The 20,720-nt window shown below is 38.4% G+C and overlaps 1 protein-coding gene across 1 annotated transcript; it reads left to right on the forward strand.

Moving 5' to 3' along the window:
• The first annotated feature begins 30 nt into the window (after positions 1 to 30).
• On the forward strand, positions 31 to 20,708 carry fam184b (family with sequence similarity 184 member B). The gene is made up of 19 exons (XM_056765008.1): positions 31 to 1,079; positions 5,981 to 6,154; positions 6,236 to 6,889; positions 9,753 to 9,888; positions 10,772 to 10,923; positions 11,568 to 11,840; positions 13,191 to 13,286; positions 14,203 to 14,376; positions 14,664 to 14,770; positions 16,145 to 16,262; positions 16,330 to 16,512; positions 16,797 to 17,013; positions 17,585 to 17,715; positions 17,810 to 17,970; positions 18,087 to 18,242; positions 18,560 to 18,668; positions 18,753 to 18,857; positions 19,642 to 19,898; positions 20,096 to 20,708. The coding sequence occupies exons 1-19, from the start codon at positions 930 to 932 to the stop codon at positions 20,184 to 20,186; spliced, it is 3,444 nt and encodes a 1,147-aa protein (XP_056620986.1). The 5' UTR covers positions 31 to 929; the 3' UTR covers positions 20,187 to 20,708.
• The last annotated feature ends 12 nt before the right edge of the window (positions 20,709 to 20,720 follow it).

The raw sequence follows: 20,720 nt of genomic DNA on the forward strand, positions 1-20,720 counted from the left end.
TCATTGTGATGACGGTCGTTGATTGGGGGGCTGTTGCAACACAATTGTAAAATATGTGTTTAAATGTAAGAAATATCTCTGAATATGGTCGTACATTTTCCAAGTTGTTTGAATTGCATTACAATACTTTTGGAAAAAGACCATTTAATTACAACAACATTTTTTTATTTTTATTAGGCTAAATAGGGTTTATGACCATTAGCATAAAAAGAGAGTTAAGACATACATGTAAATCTGTGACAATGGTCGTCATCACGCTCGGTTTTTACTGATGAGTTGAACGGTTATCGCGTGCTTGAAGACATTTGTTTATTTTACTAGACAAAAGTCCCATAGACTAGAAATATTTTTCTTATGTCTATGGTTGCCTTACCTTCACAATTTACCTGGCCCTCTTGCACCCTCTACTGTTTGAAAAACAAGCAATTTAAATTATTTCTGTAAAACCTGTCAGTTTTTGTTGTTGTTTTTAATATTGATCATATAAACTATTAACGTCATTAAACCCACAAATAAGACGAGTAATAAAGTCAGCATAAGAAATAACTGGTCTATAAATATGGAGTGCGTGTGTGTGTGTGGTATGGGAGGGGTTATGATTACACTGCGGTACCCGTGACTCGTGATTGTAAAACCGAGTTACGCCCCGGGTGAAAGACAGGTGTCCGGGTCAGGGCCACATGCCGTCACTGAGTCCTGTCCTACGTCTCGCCGTTCTGCCGTGTCCGTGTTCCTGATGGCATTAGCATTTGAGGTTCGCGCTCACTGGGGGAAGCGTCGCGGCGGAGCGGGAGAGTGTTCGCCGGTCGCTTCAGCATGCAAAATGGTTTCGGCTGTTGTATGGACCCTACTTTCAGGATCACGTAGAGGCGACCAGGGTGGTGCGCAGCCGGATTTGTGATTGATCAGCGCGATCTAACGGGGTTATTATGGCTTCCAGCGCTGGGAAGATGACCCAGCCCCCCGGTGGCGGCGCATGTAACGGGACCGCTATTGCCGACCCCTCCAATGTTGAGCAGGAATTGTATGATTATCAGATGCACACAAAAATGTGCAAGAAAATAGCGCAGCTAACTAAGGTAAGCGCATTTATTTGCTAGCAGTCATTTGAACTATCACGCTACCGGTAAAAAAAACGAGAGTACACATAACGTGTTCCGCAGTGGTGTGTGCATATATATTTATATATATATGTGTAATTTTGTCTCCGCAATCCAATCCGTCTTTCTTGTCAGTTATGCTTTCAGAGGTGTGCCCTTTAAATGTCTATAGTATATATAGCAAATAATAAAAGCACTACAATGAACACAGTGTTCTCTATAAATAGAATATATATACACATATATATTCTGCCTGACCCATGACATCTCTTATTTGTAAAGAAATGCAACAGGGTTCAATGCGTTCAGCATCGTATCACTATCTTCACGTTACAGGTGATGCATATCCATTAGGCTATTCAAGTCACGATTGAAATAGAGGGTTGTCAGTTGTATGTTTGAAAACGGTTTAAATGTGCTGTCATGGAGTTTATATAGTTAGACCATAGAAGCTACTGAAGTTCACAATAGAGGTTTTAGTATACATTTCTGAATGGTGTGCTCATCATTGGTAACATAAAGGTTTTTATGTGTATGTACTATAAGAAAATGTACAGCTGTTCAATTTGCATCCATTTGGATTTTTTATAGCCAATGGTTGATATGTGTTATAGAAGATCCCAATGTGAAAACTTGCCTCATTTACTCTGACAGTAAACCCTGCTGCTGGGACTGGTTGTTACAGGAGGTCAATGTGTGTTCAATAAACTGTATATTTTTCCTGGGCAATAATAATAAAGCTGTTCAATGTCTTTCATGCCTATACAGAAATGTACATCGTAATATTATGTAGAAGTGTGACAACTTCATCCCAATCCGTTTAAAAAAATATATATATTGGGGTCTTAAATGTCCATATATAAACACAATACACAATGTCACTGCTTTCATTTCAAATTCACAGCAACAACACATTTACATGTATATCTAAAGACTGCTTAAAATGCAATTCTGCATATTCAGGCTTTTACTGTAAAACATTGCAGCGTGTTTCAGGTGTCTGAATATGGATTGCAATATCCATTTTACTCTTGTGGGTGTGAAACACTGTAAATAGCCCTTCTTGCATTTTTAAGTGTTGTCCAATGACATTCATTAAAAATGCATTTTATTTAGGCTTTTTTAAATTCATGAGACGCTTGTACTGATAAGCCCACAGCGAACATTTCTAAAAGTTTGTAAATTTAGATGCATTACAGCATGATGTTTTATGTTGTCTACCACAAAAGTATCAGCAACTTAGTTTACGATAGAAGAAAGAAATATGATTTTTAGGAATTATCGAGACATTGCTCCGTCACTTTCGGTAGATATCTTGTTGTACTATGCATGAGGTGCAATAGAATCAACAAATTAGCTTACAAAGACAAAGAAACACCTTTTCCTTTCTGCAAGTAATCTTGAAATGATAGGCAGACGTACATTGGGAATATATGAATAAATAGAAAAAGAAAGTACGATTATTTTAGAGAATTGCCAGGTAGGCCTTTTGGTAACTTTCGGTAGACAAATTGTTGACATTTCTATAGGGACTCTAAAGGAAACACGATCCACTATTGGCAAGAATGCACACAATAGATCTAAATGCATTTCACACGTTTATTTAGATTTGTATATAGGCTTTCTGGGTCCTTAAATGGTACTATTAATGTGATAGAGTCTCTATGATGATATACTTCAACTCCAGCACGCCAGGGTGAATGCTTGTGGCTTAGGTGTATTACATTTCCAATACACAGGCCAGAAAAGCCTTCAAGGCAAGCGGCATGGAATTTAACCTCAAGTTGCTGCAATTAGAATATTGTACGTCACATTGGATATAATAGCAAATGTTAAAATACCAAGTGACCACACATCCGCCCACAGATCACAAGATGAAAGTTTATCAACAAAACAACAACTTTTTCCTGTTAGTGAACACAATACTTCCCCCCGTATTTTGGACCTCTGGAGTCTTATTTGAAATGATGCATGTTTTGTCTGGCTGTGCCCTGGTGATGCATTACAAAATCAATAACCGTAAACTTTTTTGTCACTATAAAAAATTATCATCCTGTAGGCTAACTATAAATTATGTAACCATGAAAACAGAGAGGGTAGATGCTGTATTATCCATTTAAAGTCACACACATGCACGCACTATTGCTTGTATATAAAGTAGGCAAATAGATGGTGAGGGAATGTGTATCAGGTTTTATTATGGACATTAGTCAGGGTAGACACCAAATGTAATTAGACACAAATCAAGGCTTCAGTATACCACCAACTGAACACCTTAGTTTGTACATCTAGTGTTCAGATCTGTTTACTTGTCAGATTTTATGGTTTGGCAGAAATTGAAATGGCCACAAGTGTCAACAAAATAAGTCATGACTCGAGATTCAGACCAGTTACTTCCTGAATGTTAATGTGTATTTGTGTATGTTGTCTTTTGGCGGAAATATCACAACTGCTTTGTGGAATCCCTGTGTCGTCATGAACACATACTCCTACCAGTTATCTTTTGTGTGTGCGTGTGTCTAAATGCAAACATTCGTGAGTCATACCCTGTCTGCAGGCGGTAAAGTACATGCTTTAATACTTACTAATGCTGTGCAACTATACTATTTTTATAGATCAGGTTAGTGTGTGTGTGATGTGATATTGTTAGATCTACTTTTGTACGGTGAGCAACATACATTGTAAAAATCCAAGAACAAATCGTCCCAGACAATCTTTAGAATTAAACAGTTGTAACATTCTCTGATATTTTCAGTATTAATACTTGTGAACAAAGCATGTAGGTTTTAATATGAGCATGTCAAATATATAAAAGACTCGCTGGTGTAAGAAGTCTGCGCTAAGCAAATAACAAAACTCTGACAAAGCATCTTCCCTAAATATATGCTATGCTGTGATAAACTGAACATGAAAATATGTTTCGTAAATTTAAAGCTGCAGTGTAATGTCCAGAACAGAAAATTGAAAATTTCGCCTTGAGCTATTTCAGAGAAATCATATATTAAAGTTTAAAGCATTGGCCTTATGTTAGTCCTCTGTTAACAAGGAGTCTCATTTGTTTGTATACAGTATGTGAATGTTAATGGGGTGCTGAGACGCGCATGTAAACAAATGTAATAATACATTTTGTAATCAACCAATATTGATCATGTTAGATTAAAAGGCGCAATTCTGTCATTTACACTGCTTTTCTTTTAGGTAATTTTTTGAAATTGTAGGTGAAAGACTCATTAGTATGACGGAAGCATGGAGGAGCTCAGGTGTTAGTGAAGCAAAGTAGGAATGCAGCTTTAGTCACCTTTAAGTCAATGAGGGGGGGTAAATATATATCTCTAGCTTAGCTTGATTGTTGTTCTATATTCAAAGAGTAAAGTTCAAAGAATACAGTACATAAATGCAAAAAAAAAAAGTTCCCATTTAAATGGTTTCTTTCTATCGAAGTCTGTTAAAAATTCTAAGACAACAAACCTGACTTGAATTTATGTGGTGAGAAGGGAAAACCTGGTTTCACAAAGTAGCTAAACAGCTTTATTCTTTTATGTGTGATTCACAATCCACACACAAAATACACAATTAGTTTAATATCCCTAATATATAAATATGTACTTATTTTTGTAGAGAAAAGCCATTTACTTTGTCTTTGACTGTGCTAACATTCCCTCTCTTTCCCAGTACAGTCTGTGCACCATAACTTATGTCTTCTGTCCTATATAAAGCTAGCCGACATTTCTGTCTTTCAGGTACAGAAATTACTTTCCCTTTTATTCTGTACTGTAAAACCTTAGAGTTCATGTTCAAGGACTGAGAGGGATGTAGACAGAGGGCAAAAGTTATAAGATGTGGACTTGGACAGACAGAGAGATAGGGCAGATAGCAGAGAGACTGTGGGTGGAAGGCCAAGAGAGAAAGAGTAAGAGAGAGAATGGGCGAGTGAGGAGGGAGGGAGTTCTTCGCAGTCTACCATATGGAATGTCCAGCACTGCTGTGGCGGCGATTAATGGCAGACAGTCAGGCGTCATGGTAACACACGAGCCGCTTGAGGGATGAGTGAGACGTTGGGAATCTGATGACACCCCAGGCATGGGGACTTATGGGTAGGACACATTGACGGAGATCCAAAGTGACACGTAATATTAGGACTCACTCATACGGCCAAACTCGCGGGCTCAAAAACCCATATACTTATGACCTGCAAAAAATACACAACAATATATGAAACTTGTGTAAACAAGCAGAATACAACTAATCATAAGCACTCGATACCACAAAAGCAGTTCAAAGTCAGGCATAAACATGGACGTTTTATATTTATTGTTTTATTTGTTTCTCTGTATAGAGTTCCCTAGTTATTTGTTGCATTTCAGTCTATTTTTATATTTAATGCACTGCATTGTTATTTCACATTTCCTTTTTTAATGTTTTGATATTTTCTTAAAGATTTGATAATTTTATAAATTAATGCATTTTTATAGGCTGCAGCTGCCTGAATTCACAAGTCAGTTCCCCTCATTAAAGTGATAGTTCACCTCAAAATAAAAAAATATTATTATTTACTCAACCTCTTATTTCAAAGCTGTTTGGCAACTGAACTGCACTGGCACCCATTAAATTGCATTGGTTTTGTATCCATACAATAGAAGTGAATAAGTGGTGCCGCTGGTCGGTTAAGAAAGAAAGTCATACAGGTTTGAAATGACAAGATGGTGAGTAAATGATGACAGAATTAGATTTTTTGGATGAACCCTCCCTTCAAGGTTTGACTTTGGGGTGTGGAAACTGATCATAGACCAGTCGCAACAAAGCGATCTAGATATAGGTAATCAGGATTACCTATATCTATATGTATATATGTTTTGACACAATTATGGTTTTATTCACAGGTTATATATTCCTTAAACACTAAGAATGAGGAGCAGGAGGCAACTCTGCAATCGCTACGCCGTGTTGCCACGGAAACGCAGGGCAGCCTCCAGCCAACCACAAGCCAGGATGAGGAAGAGGAGGAGTCTATTCTGAGGACACGCCTTTTAGAGTTGCAGGCCACTGTTGAGGAGGTAAAAACTGTTACAGGTTCACAGATCTGTATTCAGAAAAAAACAGAATGACTGCATCATGTGGTTGTGTGTCCATTTCAGGTGGAGGAACGTGAACAGAAAGCTGAATTAGAGAATGCGGAACGCATAGCCGTGTTAACCCAAGAGACAGCGGATCTGCGCAGAGACTACCAGAGTCTGCAGACCGAGAAAGACAACCAGTACCTATTACTGGAACAAATACAGGACGAAAACAAATGGCTAGAGAACAAGTGCCAGGATCTACGCAAAGCCAGAGATGATGAAAGAAAGCGAGAGGAAGAGGAGAAGATGCATAGGGAGGAGGAGGAGAGAAGGAGAGAGGAGGAGGAGAGGAACCGAGGAGCAGAAGAGAGGAAAAAAATGAAGGAAAGGTATGAAGAGAGGTTGGAAACATTTACAGAGGAGCTACAAGCTCTGAGGGAGGAGAAGGAGAAAGTGGAGAAGGAGTGGAAGAGAGAGGTGGAGGAGTGGAAGAAGAGAATGAAGAAGGTGGAGGAGGAGAGGAAGGAAGAGCAGGAGGCAGCCAAGAAGACAATACAACAGAGTCTCAATGAGCATATCAATCAGTGGCAACAGAAAGAGCAAGAGAACCGCAAGTCCCAGAATGCAACGCTTCAGCAGAGGCTCAGGAAAGCGGAGGCAGAGTTGGAGGTTCGAGAACAGAGACTCAATGAGAGCAACAGACATTGCAGCAAGCTTCAGGAGCGAAAAGAGGTATACATGTGAACAGATGCACACTACACGCACCAGCTGTTTTACATGAAACGGAAGTGTCACTTTTTGTCTGTATTGTTACAGTGGATTTTTTAAATGTGATTTTACAATCCTGGTAAACTGATTGGAATTCATTGAAACAGAAATAAGTCACATGAAATGAAAATTCTTATTACTAACGTCACCCTTACGTATCATTTTAGGCTCGTATGCTTTTCTCAGTAAAGCACAAAATAATCTTTATAGAGCTCAATTCCATAGGAACGACTGTCATGGTTGTGAAAGGGACGGTAAATACCATCAAAACTCAATAAATCGTTTTGTTATTTAGCTGTCAATCCTAAAAAAGTTGTTATTTAGACCAGGAACATTAGGCTCGTGATGAATGATTTTGTTTCACCGATCTGGCAACCCTTCAAGCCGGTCAGTTAACGCTAGAAAGCTGACTGTGCATTTGCAACTATAGTTATATGCGTTTATAATTTTGAAAACCTATTTACTGTTATGTAAACTCAAGCATTATATGCTCAACTAATAGGCAACAACTAAATGGTATCCCCTTTCAGGAATATAACTTCATGTGGTTTTCACAGCCATGGCTGTGCAGTGTTCTGACATTTTAGCAAACAGGGAGTGATGTCAGTGGACTGTTTCAAAGTGGCGGACAAGTCTACGTGTCTGTAGAGCTTGAAAAAGGCATCTTGTTATTTATATCTGTGGTCATAGCTGTGTTTTAGCGTGTATAAACCACAGGTATTGATCAGAATCAAGGACTGGAACAAAGCGTACTTGCATTAACCCAGATGTTTCCAACGATGTTTGAATCTAGAAAAATTCCAGGCTCCTTCACAGCTATTCAATGGTTAGTTACTATAGTAAAAATATGATTCATTTGCATAAGGTTAACGCATGCGCATTTCTGAAAATGTGCACACAGGTATTGAAATTTTAGTTTTATATCAAGTATCCGATTCCTACCCGTTCGATTCCGCTTCCAGAAATAGAATTGATTTTCGATTCCCAACCCTACTTGTAAAACCAATTTAGTTTGACTCAAAAATTGGAGGCAGCTTTTAAAGCTAAAGCAGGTCACTTTGCATTAAAGCATTAGCCAGTCGCTTCAAGGTACATTTATGTAGATTGGGGGTTATTTGTTTAATTGGGATTTATGGCCGATTCTGAGATGATATGCTGCTTCTCTCCAGCTCCATCTGTGATTACATTGGTCACTAAGCTCCCCTGTGTAGGAGCTGTACTGTAAGAGATGTAAGGGATTATAGAATTTTTGTCAGCCGAATTAGCCTGACAAAAATTCTATAAGGCCTTACATCACAATTATAGTTTATTCCTAACACCTCTCGCATGTGATGCATCATGTATATTCAGAAGACTTGAAATATAGTGCATTTGTCTAGACTCCTTACATAATACTTGAATGCTTTTGTATTGTGTTCTATAGTGGTCACTATGAACTGCAAATGGACACAAAACAATGTTCGTTTTTAAATGATGGCAGAATCGTCATCGTTTGGTAAACTATTTCTTCAATTCATATTATTAAAGCCAATATAAATGTTTCTAGTTATTCATAGCTTATTAATATTTTATCGGCCATAAATTGCTATCTGAGTGCAATCTCTGTAAAATGATTCTTATTCATTCATTATTCAGCTAGGCCTGGAAGAGTAATTGAAATTCTTCAGTCACAATAGAGAAGCTGGTTTGGATGTGGCAAATACACATCAATTAATCTGTATTTTTCAAAGCTCAAAAGTACACAACACTCATAAAGCAGTGTCGTGTGAGAACAGACCTGAACACACACTCACACAGAGAAACCAGCAGCGTTGACGGAGAATGCCCGTTCACATAAATCCCGCTGAGTGGTCATGTGTATCTGACCTTTCAGCAGGGTGTACATCTCATTGTAATTACCTACGTGACTGACACTTCCGATTCTAACTGAGACTGAGCTTAGAGGAATCAGACAAACACCCACAATTACCGTCACTCAAACACACAGCTGTGGAAAAAACAGATGCCAGAACCGACTACAACAGTGACACTATAACAGATCTGTAGTCCGCTCTAATTCCGTTTCTCTTCATCAAAGCTTGAAAAAATCTGTAAAATGTACTTTGTAAATGGGGCACTAAAGTACGTTGGTAAACTTGGCTGTCTCTATTGCATCTTTTGCCTGCGCTGTAGCTAATGCGCATTAGACCTGCCTAGAACTGCTTGACTGTAACACTCTCTGCTTTGCCTTGACATCCTTCACAGAAATGAATCAGAGCCACCTCATATCTGTGAACTGAGAGCAGCTGCTGTGAAATAATCAAAGGGTTGTAGTCTCAAAGTGTGCAGGAGAAAGCCAAAAATCACTGATTAATGTCAACTTGGGCTTCACGAGCTGTACAGGGATCCAAAGAACAAGATCCTAGAGGAGAAAACGGTGGTGCTGCCCTGTGCAAAGCGTGTGTGGTGGTCATGACTAATTCTTTTTTGAACCTCAGACATTATTCATTTTTTCAAGATAAAAATATTTGTATATATATTTAATGTAATTTTTTTCCATGTAATTATTTTTCAGACATAAAAAAACGAATAGATGAAATTTAATGGAAGAAAATTACCCAAATAACCTATACAGTATATGCTGTAAATGTTTTTGTTGCATGTTTCGGCAGTTAAATTGGGAGCCTGTTCATCTAGAAAAGTAATACTATTACTTAATTATAAAGTTGAATTATTTGGTTTAGGGGTTGCTCAATAGCTCTTGCCTTAGAAATCCCCTCTAATATTAAAACAACACAAGTCTTTATTTGGAAAATTAGTTCCTCTTCCTCTGTTTGATTTCTTGCAGGATCTAGAGGACCAGTTAGAAGAGGGGCGTCACCGGGTGACCGAGGCAGAGAGCGTGGCAAAGAAAGCGGAGGAGGAGTTGGCTGTAGCTAAAGAACGGTTATTACTGCAAGAAAATGAGCTTCAGAGCAAGTCAGGTACAGTCCATCCAAAGGATAAATGAATGTGTTGAGTAAATTATTCAAATTTATCTTAAATTTCAGTGTATGTGGTTTTTTAAAACATTACCATACCCTTGGTATGGCGTTCATGTTTTTCTCAACTAATGTTTGTGGGTCTCGTGGACCCACATAAAAATGATATTATAAAATGCTATGGTTTGAAAGAAAAATATGTGATATAACTGAAAAAAAATGAATGTATGAAGTTGAAAGAAATAATGAATGGATCCGAACACCACACTAATGGTGAAATAAACATTTAAAAGAATGCCTTTCAGAAATAGATTTGTTTTATTTTTATGTCGCTGAATCATGGTCAAGTTCAAAACTTAATTCCAATGTGTTTAAAATAGCCGTTTTTGAATGCAAGAATGTGTTTTATGTGAATTTCCGCTTATAGATTTAGTGACAAATTTTTATTCAATTGGCTCCTTAACAGCAGCTAGGGGTGGGTTTGCTTCTTTACAGTCAACTTGAAGTGCTCTAATGGATGAAAATCCCTTATTACTCAATTTATGTATAGGACAGGAGGCATTATTAAATACAAACACTTGCATTTATATGATTAATTATGATGAATTCAAAGAGCCTCAATTATCATTTATCCAATGTCATCGTTGCAATTATAGTTCTCAAAATCTTTCAGTAGTTAATAAGCCGCCATTTCAATGTCAACAAGCATTGTTCACAGTTTGTTGGATGCAATTGTTCCCTTGTTGATATTTACATCTCTGCTGAAATTATTGCTTTCGTCACATGACATTTGCGATTACCAGCATGAGTTCACAGATTTGTCTGCCTCCTTTGATCTTATCATTGTTATGCATGTCTTCTGTTTGTGTGCTTGTCTTTCCTGCAGAGGAGTTAATGAGTCAGAGTTCTTCTCAGGTGAGGGTCTCTGCAGAGGTGGAGGAGCTCAGGTCTCAACTCGGTCGTCTCAACATTAGAAACAAAGAACTGGAGCTTCAGAACAGTGGTCGCTCTAATGACCATGCCCGTATGCTTAAACAGGTCAGCTATGGCCCTCCATCCATCATACACCAATGGTTCTCAGACATTTTCATTGTAAGATTGAATCCTTATGTGACCCCCCGAATAAGGACTTATTATCTTATGAGGACCTTACATAGACATAATGAGTTTTATACTGTACAAACTCTATATTGTATTCCATAAACCTCGCCCTACCCTTTAAACATAACCCTCACAGAAACCTTTTTTGCACTATTACATTTTCAAATAAACATCATTTAGCTTATTTATAAGCTGTTTTCCTCTTGGGGACCAAAAATGTAATAAATTGCTGTGCTCCTATCGATCTCATCATTATTCTGTGGCTTTTGACACTGTCTGAACTCTATGAAAGGTTTTGCAAGATATCAAAGAATCATTTGCAAACTGAAATGCAGCAATCGCAGTGTTTATTCTTCTTTGAACGCAGCGTCTTCTGTCCTCTGTGAAATATGAGCACAAACAGATCTATGATGAAATACTTATAGATGAAATTGAATTTCTATTGAGGCATGTCTGCTTAAATGTGAAATACAAATGTTTCTTTAAAAGGATTTATTTGCACAAAGATTGACCATTCTTAAAACATCATCACTGAAACTGTATATCCTTAAATCAGGAAACCGTGTGTGTGTGTGTTTTAGCATGCAGATGCTCTATCTTCTATGCGTCTGGAGTTGCAGCGAGCTCATACTGAGGAGATCAGACGCCTGCAGCAGGAGGTGGAGAAAGAACGGCAGATTGATAGACAGGAGCTGGAGGAGGAAAAGAAACAGGTGCAGCAAAAAATGGAAGAAGAGAAAATAAGGTTGAAAGAACAGCTTCGGAAAGCACTGGAAGAAGTGATACGCAAACACGCCAGCGAACTGCGGCACGCTCACGCATTGCTGGATGCAGAGAAGAAGAAGACAGAACAGGTATGACGGCATGGTCCTGATACTGTTGGCATGGAAAGGTGCAAACTTTTCTTATCACTAGTCACTAATGCTTGCTACAGGACTATCACTGGATCCGCACCAATATACTTTCACACCCTCCTACACCCCATCAAGAACCCTTCTTGTATTGCCTTCTCAAAAGGGAGGTAAATCGCATTCCCGCTCATTCTCCTTCACTACTCCTTCCTGGTGGAACATTCTTCCTAACTCAGTCCGATCAACCACATCTCTCACAACATCAAAAAACTACTCAAAACCCATCTCTTCTGTGAATACTTGACCGACAAATGCGAAGAAAAAAAACTAACCCTCTCTCTTTCTCTCAACAGGTATTGCTTTTATTTAAACTAGTAACTTTGTATTAGCAGCTAGTGTATTACGATAAATCGCTTATTGCTCCCTGAACTCTCTGTAAGTCTCTTTGGATAAAAGCGTATGCTAAATGACTGTAAATGTTATCAAAAATGTTGACAGACTAACTTTTGCTGCTATGTATTGGTAAAATATTCATATCGTCATCCCATAATTATTTTACCCTGTGTCTACACCGGTGCGACACGTCAAACGGCATGTTCACGCCGCATCCAGTGTGGAAAAATGTACAGTTATAATGTGTTCTATTGTTTTTTGTTGTGTCGCCTAGAGCCACGTCCAGTGTAGAAACGGTGTTAGATCAAAAAACGTATGCATCACTGTATAGTTGTTTTTGAACAGGAGCAAAAAGGTATAATTGTTTTTTGTTTAGATGAACCAAAAACCGCCCTCGGTTCTGAAAGAAATCATTCAATTATGAGTGTTTGCTTACAACTTACAAAAGCAGACAAATTTTGACTAACAGTGACTAACATTTGAAATGAAGACTTTAGGGGAATACACTGTACATGTGTAGAATATGACACCATTAAAGGGATGATTCACCCAAAAATTTTATTCTGTCATAATTTATTCTCCCTCATTTCGTTTCTTTTTCTTCTGTGTAAAATAAAGGAAGATATTTGGTAGAGGAAGATAAATATCTCATTGGTTTTGTGTTCATATAATGGAAGTCAATAGGGGCCAGTCTTGTGTGGTTACCAGTGTTCCTCAAAATATCTTCTGTTGTGTTCTGCAGAAGAAAGTCATACATGTTTGGATTGAGATGGGGTAAATGATGACAGATTTTTCATTTTGGAGTGAACTATCTATAATTAGGAAGACACTTGAACTAAAAACATACATCCCCAGTCCCAGAAATTACTCAGAAATCTGATATTTTTGATTTGACATATAATGAGTTCATCTTGAGAAATTCTTGACCATATTAATCTATGGATGTTGACTTTACTTCAGGTTGAGGAACAGATGAAAGTCAATGAAGAAGAAAGACTGAGTTCAGAGACAGAGAGAGCGGAGCTACGCAACCAACTCCAGCTGTCAAACACAGAGGTAATATCACGTACCAAAACAATTTTAAACTGTTTGCCGGAATGGGCAATAGGGTTGCAGTTTAATTTGAATTAAAGTTTCTCTTATTAGGGCGCAGAAAGTATTTAAATCTTGATTTGTGGGTATTACTAAACTTTGTATGAAAGAAATATTTGGTTGTGTTTTAAAATGCAGCAGAGTTGAATGGATGAACTTAAATGGAAGAATATTAATCAGCTGCTTTTGTAATTAACGTTGAAAATAAATGTAATTTTTAAAGATTTTCTAATCAGTAACAATCTAATAAGACCAGTACAAAGACTGCAATGATGTTTGTGTGAGGTAAGGGCTAACGTGGAGTCCCTTGGCCGAAAAATGCTCTGGTATACAAACCAGCATCATTACAGCAGAAAAGAGGTTAGTAACAGACTGTGAGCGCCGGAGCTTTCCAGGTGACCATGATAAATGAGATAGCAAAAATAACAGTTGTAGTGCTCGAGGCGAAAGGCTTCAGCTAATCCTAAATCTGCCAGCAGGCTTGAAATTGGGTTATGATGGGAAACTAGTACTTAATAAGTGAGCGTTGTTTTAATGTTGTGTCACAACATACCATGAATCATCATGATTCCTGCTTTATTTTGGATGAAAGCCATTTGTTCTGTAGGGCACCTTTGAGGCATGTGGAATACCTATTTTTAAAAGCAAATATATACATTTTGTAATAGATATTTTAAGAAATGTTGAGTGGTTTTATGCATACAAAAATATCTTCCTTTGTGCATAATTAAAAAAGTCATACAGGTTCTAATTTTGGGGTAAATTTCCCTTTAATGTTTCAAACATTGCCCCATGAATTCACCTATTAAACCAGTCCTGTGGTTTCCACATCATTTTTGGTTCCTAAGTGTCTTCTAACGTAAGTTTGCTTGGCTTGCAGATAGCAAAATTGGAGGGCGTGATTCAAGCATTGGAGAGAGAAAGAGAGGATGAGAGAGAAAGGGTCAAAGAAAGAGAGACCGCTGAGGTGGAACGGCGGTCCACATGCTGCCCAGATTGTGTACCGTTGAGAGAGGAACTGGAGAACGCAACCAGCAGCATGCAGCAAATACAGGTAGTCAAACATGCTCACTCAACACACGCTTCCATCCGACATCCCTTTCGATCACCGCAGCGCTCCATCACACACTCAAGCACACATGCAGAGCCACGACGCCCTTATGGCAGCACAAAGATCCGCTGTACTCAGCAGATCTGTGCTGCCTGGAGCAGATGAGATGAAATGGAGGACACTGAACAGAGACATCAACATTCTCCTAGCAACCCATCCACATCTCCTGTAATCCCAAGATCTATTCTCCAATCTATCCCTGTCCTTCTTTCTTTTTAAATGTCCCACAGGAGGAGGTTTCTGCTCATAAAGAAGGGCTGCATGCGGAGATCTCCGCTCTGCAGCAGGAGAGAGATATTCTGCAGCAGTCCAATCACGGCATAGAAGAGAGGCTCAGGTGTGTGTGATGTAATGTAATGTAATGTAATGTAAATGTGGGTCACATGTTAAGAGGGTGGCTCAGATGATGTCTTGTTTTTTTACTCTTTGGATGATATTTAATGTTGATGTATTTAAAATGGTTTTTCAGTTTGAGAGCAACCATTGATAGCAAGGACAGTCGGGGCCAAACGTGATGTCCCTGTACCGCAAAACCAGTCATAGGTAGCATGGGTATATTCATAGCATTAGCCAACAATACATTGGTCTTTACAGGGATACTCCACCCAAAAATTTAAATTCTCCCATTAGCATTCGAGTTGTTCCAATGCTGTAAAAATGTCTTTGTTCTGATGGACACAGAGAATTATGTTTGGAAGAATGCTGATAACCCAACAGATCTTGCCCCCATTGACTCCCATTGTATGAGAATGATTTCTCATTCTCGGGCTACTTTGACAACCATTTTTTTTTTCCTACTATAGTAGTCAATGGGGAGCAAAATCTGTCTGGTTATAAGCATACTTCCAAATATCTTTCTCTGTGTTGATCAGAACAAAGAAATTTATACATATTTGGAACAACTCGAAGGTGAGTAAATAATGACATTTTTGGGTGAAGTATCCCTTTATTGACAATAAACTTAGGATATTAAGTAAATATAATTCTCTATGAAGATATTTGATTTATTTCCACCGTAAATATATAAAAACTTTATTAAGTGGATGCAGGAAAATTAAAAGAAACCTGTTCTTAACAACGGCCTGCTACAGTGCATCTGATGGACAACTTTAAAGGTGATTTTCTAATATTATATTTTTTGCACCATCAGATTCCAAATGTTAAAATAAAATATAAAAATAAGAGGAGTAGGGTTCAGTTGGAATATGGGTTTTAGGAAAATATATGGATAAATTAATGAGAAAAATATTAAGCTTGAAGGAAATGAACAGACTGTATCTGTTATTAATATTTGTTGATTCTCTGCAGTAATATTTTGTTGCCAAGCCTCCTTAAACAGATAATTCACCCAAAAATGACGATGGTACCCATTCATTTACATTGGTCTTGTGTCCACATACAATAGAAGTGAAGCGGCAACGTTGCTGTTCGGTTACCAACTTTCTGTATAATATCTTATTTTGTGTTCTGCAGAGGTTTGAAATGACAAGAGAATGAGTAAATGATGACAGAATTTTCATTTTTGGGTGATAAATTCTTCTCAAATGCTTCCAAATTTCAGTCTATACTCCAAATACAAATATGCTATACACATAAAATGTGGAAAAATATGAACAAGTAAGTGTTCTAAAACTTTTAGCTAGTAGCGTATGTTTCTTAAATTGTGTAGAAAACGTGCAGTCATTTACTGAAAATGTGTGTGTTTGTGCAGGCTACAGTTTGAGAAACAGTTCTCTGATCAGGTCTTGGAGCTGAAGAGAGAAAGAGAGGAAGAGTTTCGAAAGATGAATCAACAGTGGCAACGCAGAGTTGAAGAGCTGCAGACAGAGGTAACACACGTTACAATGGTTTCAATGACATACATGACTGAGTCTATCGCAATATTTCTGCATGTAGTTGGAGGAAAGGAGAGCACATTCAGAGAAGATGGAGGGAGAAAGAGACAGGCGCTACGGTAACGGAGAGATGGAACGAATGAAGCAGGAGATCCAAAAGACCAGAGATATGAACTCATCCCTCAGAGCTCAACTTCACTCTATTATCCAGGAGAAAGAAAAGCTCATGAGACAACAGTTGCAGGTGAATCCAAGCTATGCAATCCACATACAGTACTGTAGATACAGAAATATAGCTCAACACTCTTCCTGTATATGTCTCTTTTTTTATTCCTCCTAAAACATTCTAAGAGAAAATATCTAAACGAAATGATTCCTGAATAAAACATAACTCATAATGCCAAGTCTCCTGTGCTATAAAAGAGCAACTTCCAGTGCAGTCATAATTGTCCCATGGGATATGGCAACCTCGATACACAAAAGCTCCTCCTGTTGTGTTTGGGACCTCCTTTTCTCTGTGTGCTGTAGGTGGTAAGAGAGGAAGATGAGGATGACGAAGATGGAAAGACATCAGGTGAGAGAGCCGAAGAGAGGGAGAAGAGAAACAGGCGCGAGCGGGATGAGGAACTGTTGCGCGTGGAGAGAATAAATCACCAGCGTGCTCTTCAGGCCCTGGAAACACAAGCCAATGAGGAGCTTCAGTCTGAGAGACAACGTTTGCTCACACAGCACAAACTACAGCTGGGTAACCATCACACTTTGCAGACACACACACAGTAATTCTTCATCTTAACAACGTAAAGAAATGGTACTGCGCATGTGCGCTTTGTGTCCCACCTTAACTTCCGGTACACATTCACAAACAATAAAAAGAGTGCATGTAGATCATTTATGACAACAATCAAAATAAACTGAGAAGAAGCGTTACTTGGCTCAACTTGTCTCTCCAATATTTTGAATTTAGACTCTGATACCAAGCTCAACTGCTAAATGTACTATACAGCTTTTTTAAATGCAACCAAACTGCAGAATCCATTAAACAAATTGCTTATTTATTTAAATAAACAGAACTAAATTCAAGAAATAGTTGATTTAATACAATTATTATACAATAAACTAATAAAATCAATTAATATTAACATAAATTAAATGAAATAGCTATATCATTAGACACAAGCCAAACACAAACAGGAAGTTAACTGAGGGTCAGGTGCGTCTGATGAAACTGTCCATATAAAAGTATATTAAGATATATTAACTGTATGTCCTTAAATTTATGTCAGAAACGAATGGTTCCTTCTATTGTGTGTGTACAGACAAGCAGAAAGGAGAGCTGACCCAGCAGCACACCGAGTGGGTGAGACAGGTCACCCAGAGACACATGCAGCAGATCGAGGACCTTCAAAATGAAATCCACACACACACACAAATGATGGCCCTACAGCAGGTACACACATACAAACAGACCTATACTGCGGGCACATACACAAACAAACACTGCCCCACGACTCCTCCTGTCTCTCTCTGTTTGTACTTCTTAGGATTTGAAGCAGCAAAACCGCTTGCAGTCATTAGAGAGACAGTTGGATGAGAAGAGCAGTGAAGTGCAGGAGCTCAAGAGAGAGAAGGAAAACCTTAAAGAACGAATGAACACAATGAATGCACAAAAAGAGGAGCAAGACCACAGACACAAACATAGGAGGTCAGTAAAGAAGTAAACACAGACATACACCGAAGGTCAGAGAAGGGCGATAAGTGTCAGACAAATCTTGCTGTAAACGCGTGTACACATGATCAGGTGTGCATGTTGATGTGCAGTTTTGCAGATGAAGGTGCCGAAACCGATGGGCCAGAGCACAAGAACGACATGGAGAACGTGAAGAAAGAACACAGACTGGAGATCCAGACCATAATGTCAGACTTCAGCTCCGCCCAAACACGACTACAGGCCCGCATAGTTGCCTTGGAAACAGAGTACCTACCCCACCCACATTAATAATGCAAAACACACTCACACAGAATCAACCAGCAAGATTGTTCAAGGCTATAAGGATTAAACAGAATTCTATTGGCTGTTGCTCACAAAGTGATTTTTAATGTTTGTTAATTAAATACACAAGTGTAGTAGGAATGTACTTTATGATAAGGACTTGGTACATTATCCGTCTTATTACACAGGTACATCAAAATCAGTAAATTTATACAAATATTGAAAAGAGTAAAATAAAGAGGCCGCATGGCTATGAAAGAGATATAATTAATGCTTGTATGTCTATTTTGTGTATGTGTAGGTTGAGAGAAAGGGAAGAAAGGGGGAAAAGGAGAGCAGAAGACCTCCACTCCATCGCTAAACTGCAGGATAGGCTCACCGAGAGAGATCAGCTCATCAAAAGTTTGGTGGTTAGACATGTTTATACACCGTCACATGAAAAACATGCTTGTGCCACTTTTCTTTCAATTTCACTGTTTGTTTATCCACTTCAGGAGGACCTCCACCAGATATCCCAGCATCCTCCTCTCAGCAGTAATGAAATATTGAGGCCTTATGACTCCAGGACACAAGCAGGGATCCTCACCCCTACTTTGAAGGTAGCACACATACACACTTTTCCGAAAACCCGCATACACAAAACGCATAGGTCACGGTGTCCTTCAGTCAACAAGAGGATTTGCAAGAATGCCAATGTTAGTTTATGCAACGTTTCGGGTAAAACTTTAATTATTGATTATTTTTGTAACACTGTGCCCTTAGCAAAAAATGTGCTCAGTCACTCTAAATGAGAGAATTCCTGTAATAGTAACCCCAGAGCTGTACAGTCACGGAAAAAAATAAGAGACCGTTTTTCTGATTTTAAAATCGACAATTTTTTTAGGTATGTGCTTAGGTAAAGTAATCATTTCATTCTGTGAACTACTAATAACATTTCTCCCAAATAAAAATATTGTTTCTATTTGCATTAAATGAAAACTGGAGAAATATGTCAAAATAACAATAAAGATGCCATGTAATTTTCAGACCTCTAATACTGCAAAGAAAACAAGTTCACGTTAATTTTAAAGCAATACAACAGTAATAATTGTACAACAAGAAGAGAATAGACATATTTTTATGCAACAACCTTGATATTATCACAGTTTTCATGTGTCTTGTCATGCTGTCAATCTTTCACATTTGCTGTTGGATGACTTTATATTATTCCTGAGGTTTGATTTTTTTTGAAATTCAATAGACACAAGACTGAAATGGCCACCATACACCTAGCAATGCTGGTTAAAGGAAAATTTGGAGAGGTCTCTTTTTCCGCGGCTGTATATCCAAGTGTTTTTCTTTTGTTAAAATGGATGAAATTGCAAAATTGCTTTGCATTTATAGAAAAAAGTTGTGGAGGAAACTAGCGTGCCAAACCTCTGCTCGTACGACGGAGGGTCGCCCAAAGCCAAGTGCTCACCAGTTATAGAGCGAAGATACTCCAGTCTGGAACAGAGTAGTCGGGGGACTCCCATAATAAGAACACAAACCCCCACATCCCCTCATGCTGCACGCAGAACCTCAATCAGAAACAGCCGTCCAACCTCGCAAGAAGTTCGACATCAACCACAGATTAAAATTAACTACAACCAGCACATTAGGTAAGCACAAGCTCACCAGCAGTCTTGGATCTAACCAAATACGTTTTTCAGAATCTTGCATTGTTGCACAGCAGCTATACAATATATAAAACATGTTTACAGACAGTAGAGACAAAAGTAAAAAACATATTTATGATCGTATTTCCTGTCCTTGATTTACCTGAAGCATTAACCTTGTGCATAAATTTGGGTTGTAGGACTCCAGCTGAGCAGCGAGTTATTGAAACAGGGCCTGATGGACAAGACCCTCAGAAACAGGAGTGGTTTACCAAATACTTCTCTTTCTGAACCTTCCACATTCTCCATTCGGACAGATTGACAACAGGCTCCCCAAAGGCTCATTTTGTGCATCCACTCCAGTGCAAGCTGACACCAAATAAGCTTTTCTACAAGATTCATTTCACTTGTATCCCCTTCACAGACAGCCACACACAGGCCCGATGTCTTAAATGTTACAAAACTGAAGAAATGATGCATTCACCCTGAAGAACTCCTCAGACACAGACAGCAGGGTAGAACTTAAAGAGCACATGGGCACCTCATCGAGGTGACAGAGAATGTTCCCCTGCACTGGTTACTTCAGTGTGGTATCTTCTGGCACATTATACCTCCAGCATACATAAAAAAGATCACGCCAGGTGATCTGAACAATTCTTTACCAATTTTAATGTGGACGTATATGAATATATAGAGTGAACTGCCAAGTTTGCAGTGGTGGAAATGTGGTGTGGAATGCTGATGCTTTCTAAATGAAAAAAGAATGAACAACTGCTGACTTTGCCATACTATGCCAAAACTGTATAACTAAGATAATGGATGTAT

This window comes from Triplophysa dalaica, chromosome 2 (assembly GCF_015846415.1).
Source record: "Triplophysa dalaica isolate WHDGS20190420 chromosome 2, ASM1584641v1, whole genome shotgun sequence".
NCBI classification, from domain to species: Eukaryota; Metazoa; Chordata; class Actinopteri; order Cypriniformes; family Nemacheilidae; genus Triplophysa; species Triplophysa dalaica.

What these genes read in the sequence shown, in the direction of transcription:
- fam184b (XM_056765008.1), top strand. Translation starts at nt 930, where the DNA reads ATGGCTTCCAGCGCTGGGAAGATGACCCAGCCCCCCGGTGGCGGCGCA. An exon ending in AGAAGAAGAAGACAGAACAG is followed by an intron (nt 11,841 to 13,190) that starts GTATGACGGCAT and finishes ACTTTACTTCAG; the next exon opens with GTTGAGGAACAGATGAAAGT. An exon ending in AGCTCATCAAAAGTTTGGTG is followed by an intron (nt 18,669 to 18,752) that starts GTTAGACATGTT and finishes TATCCACTTCAG; the next exon opens with GAGGACCTCCACCAGATATC.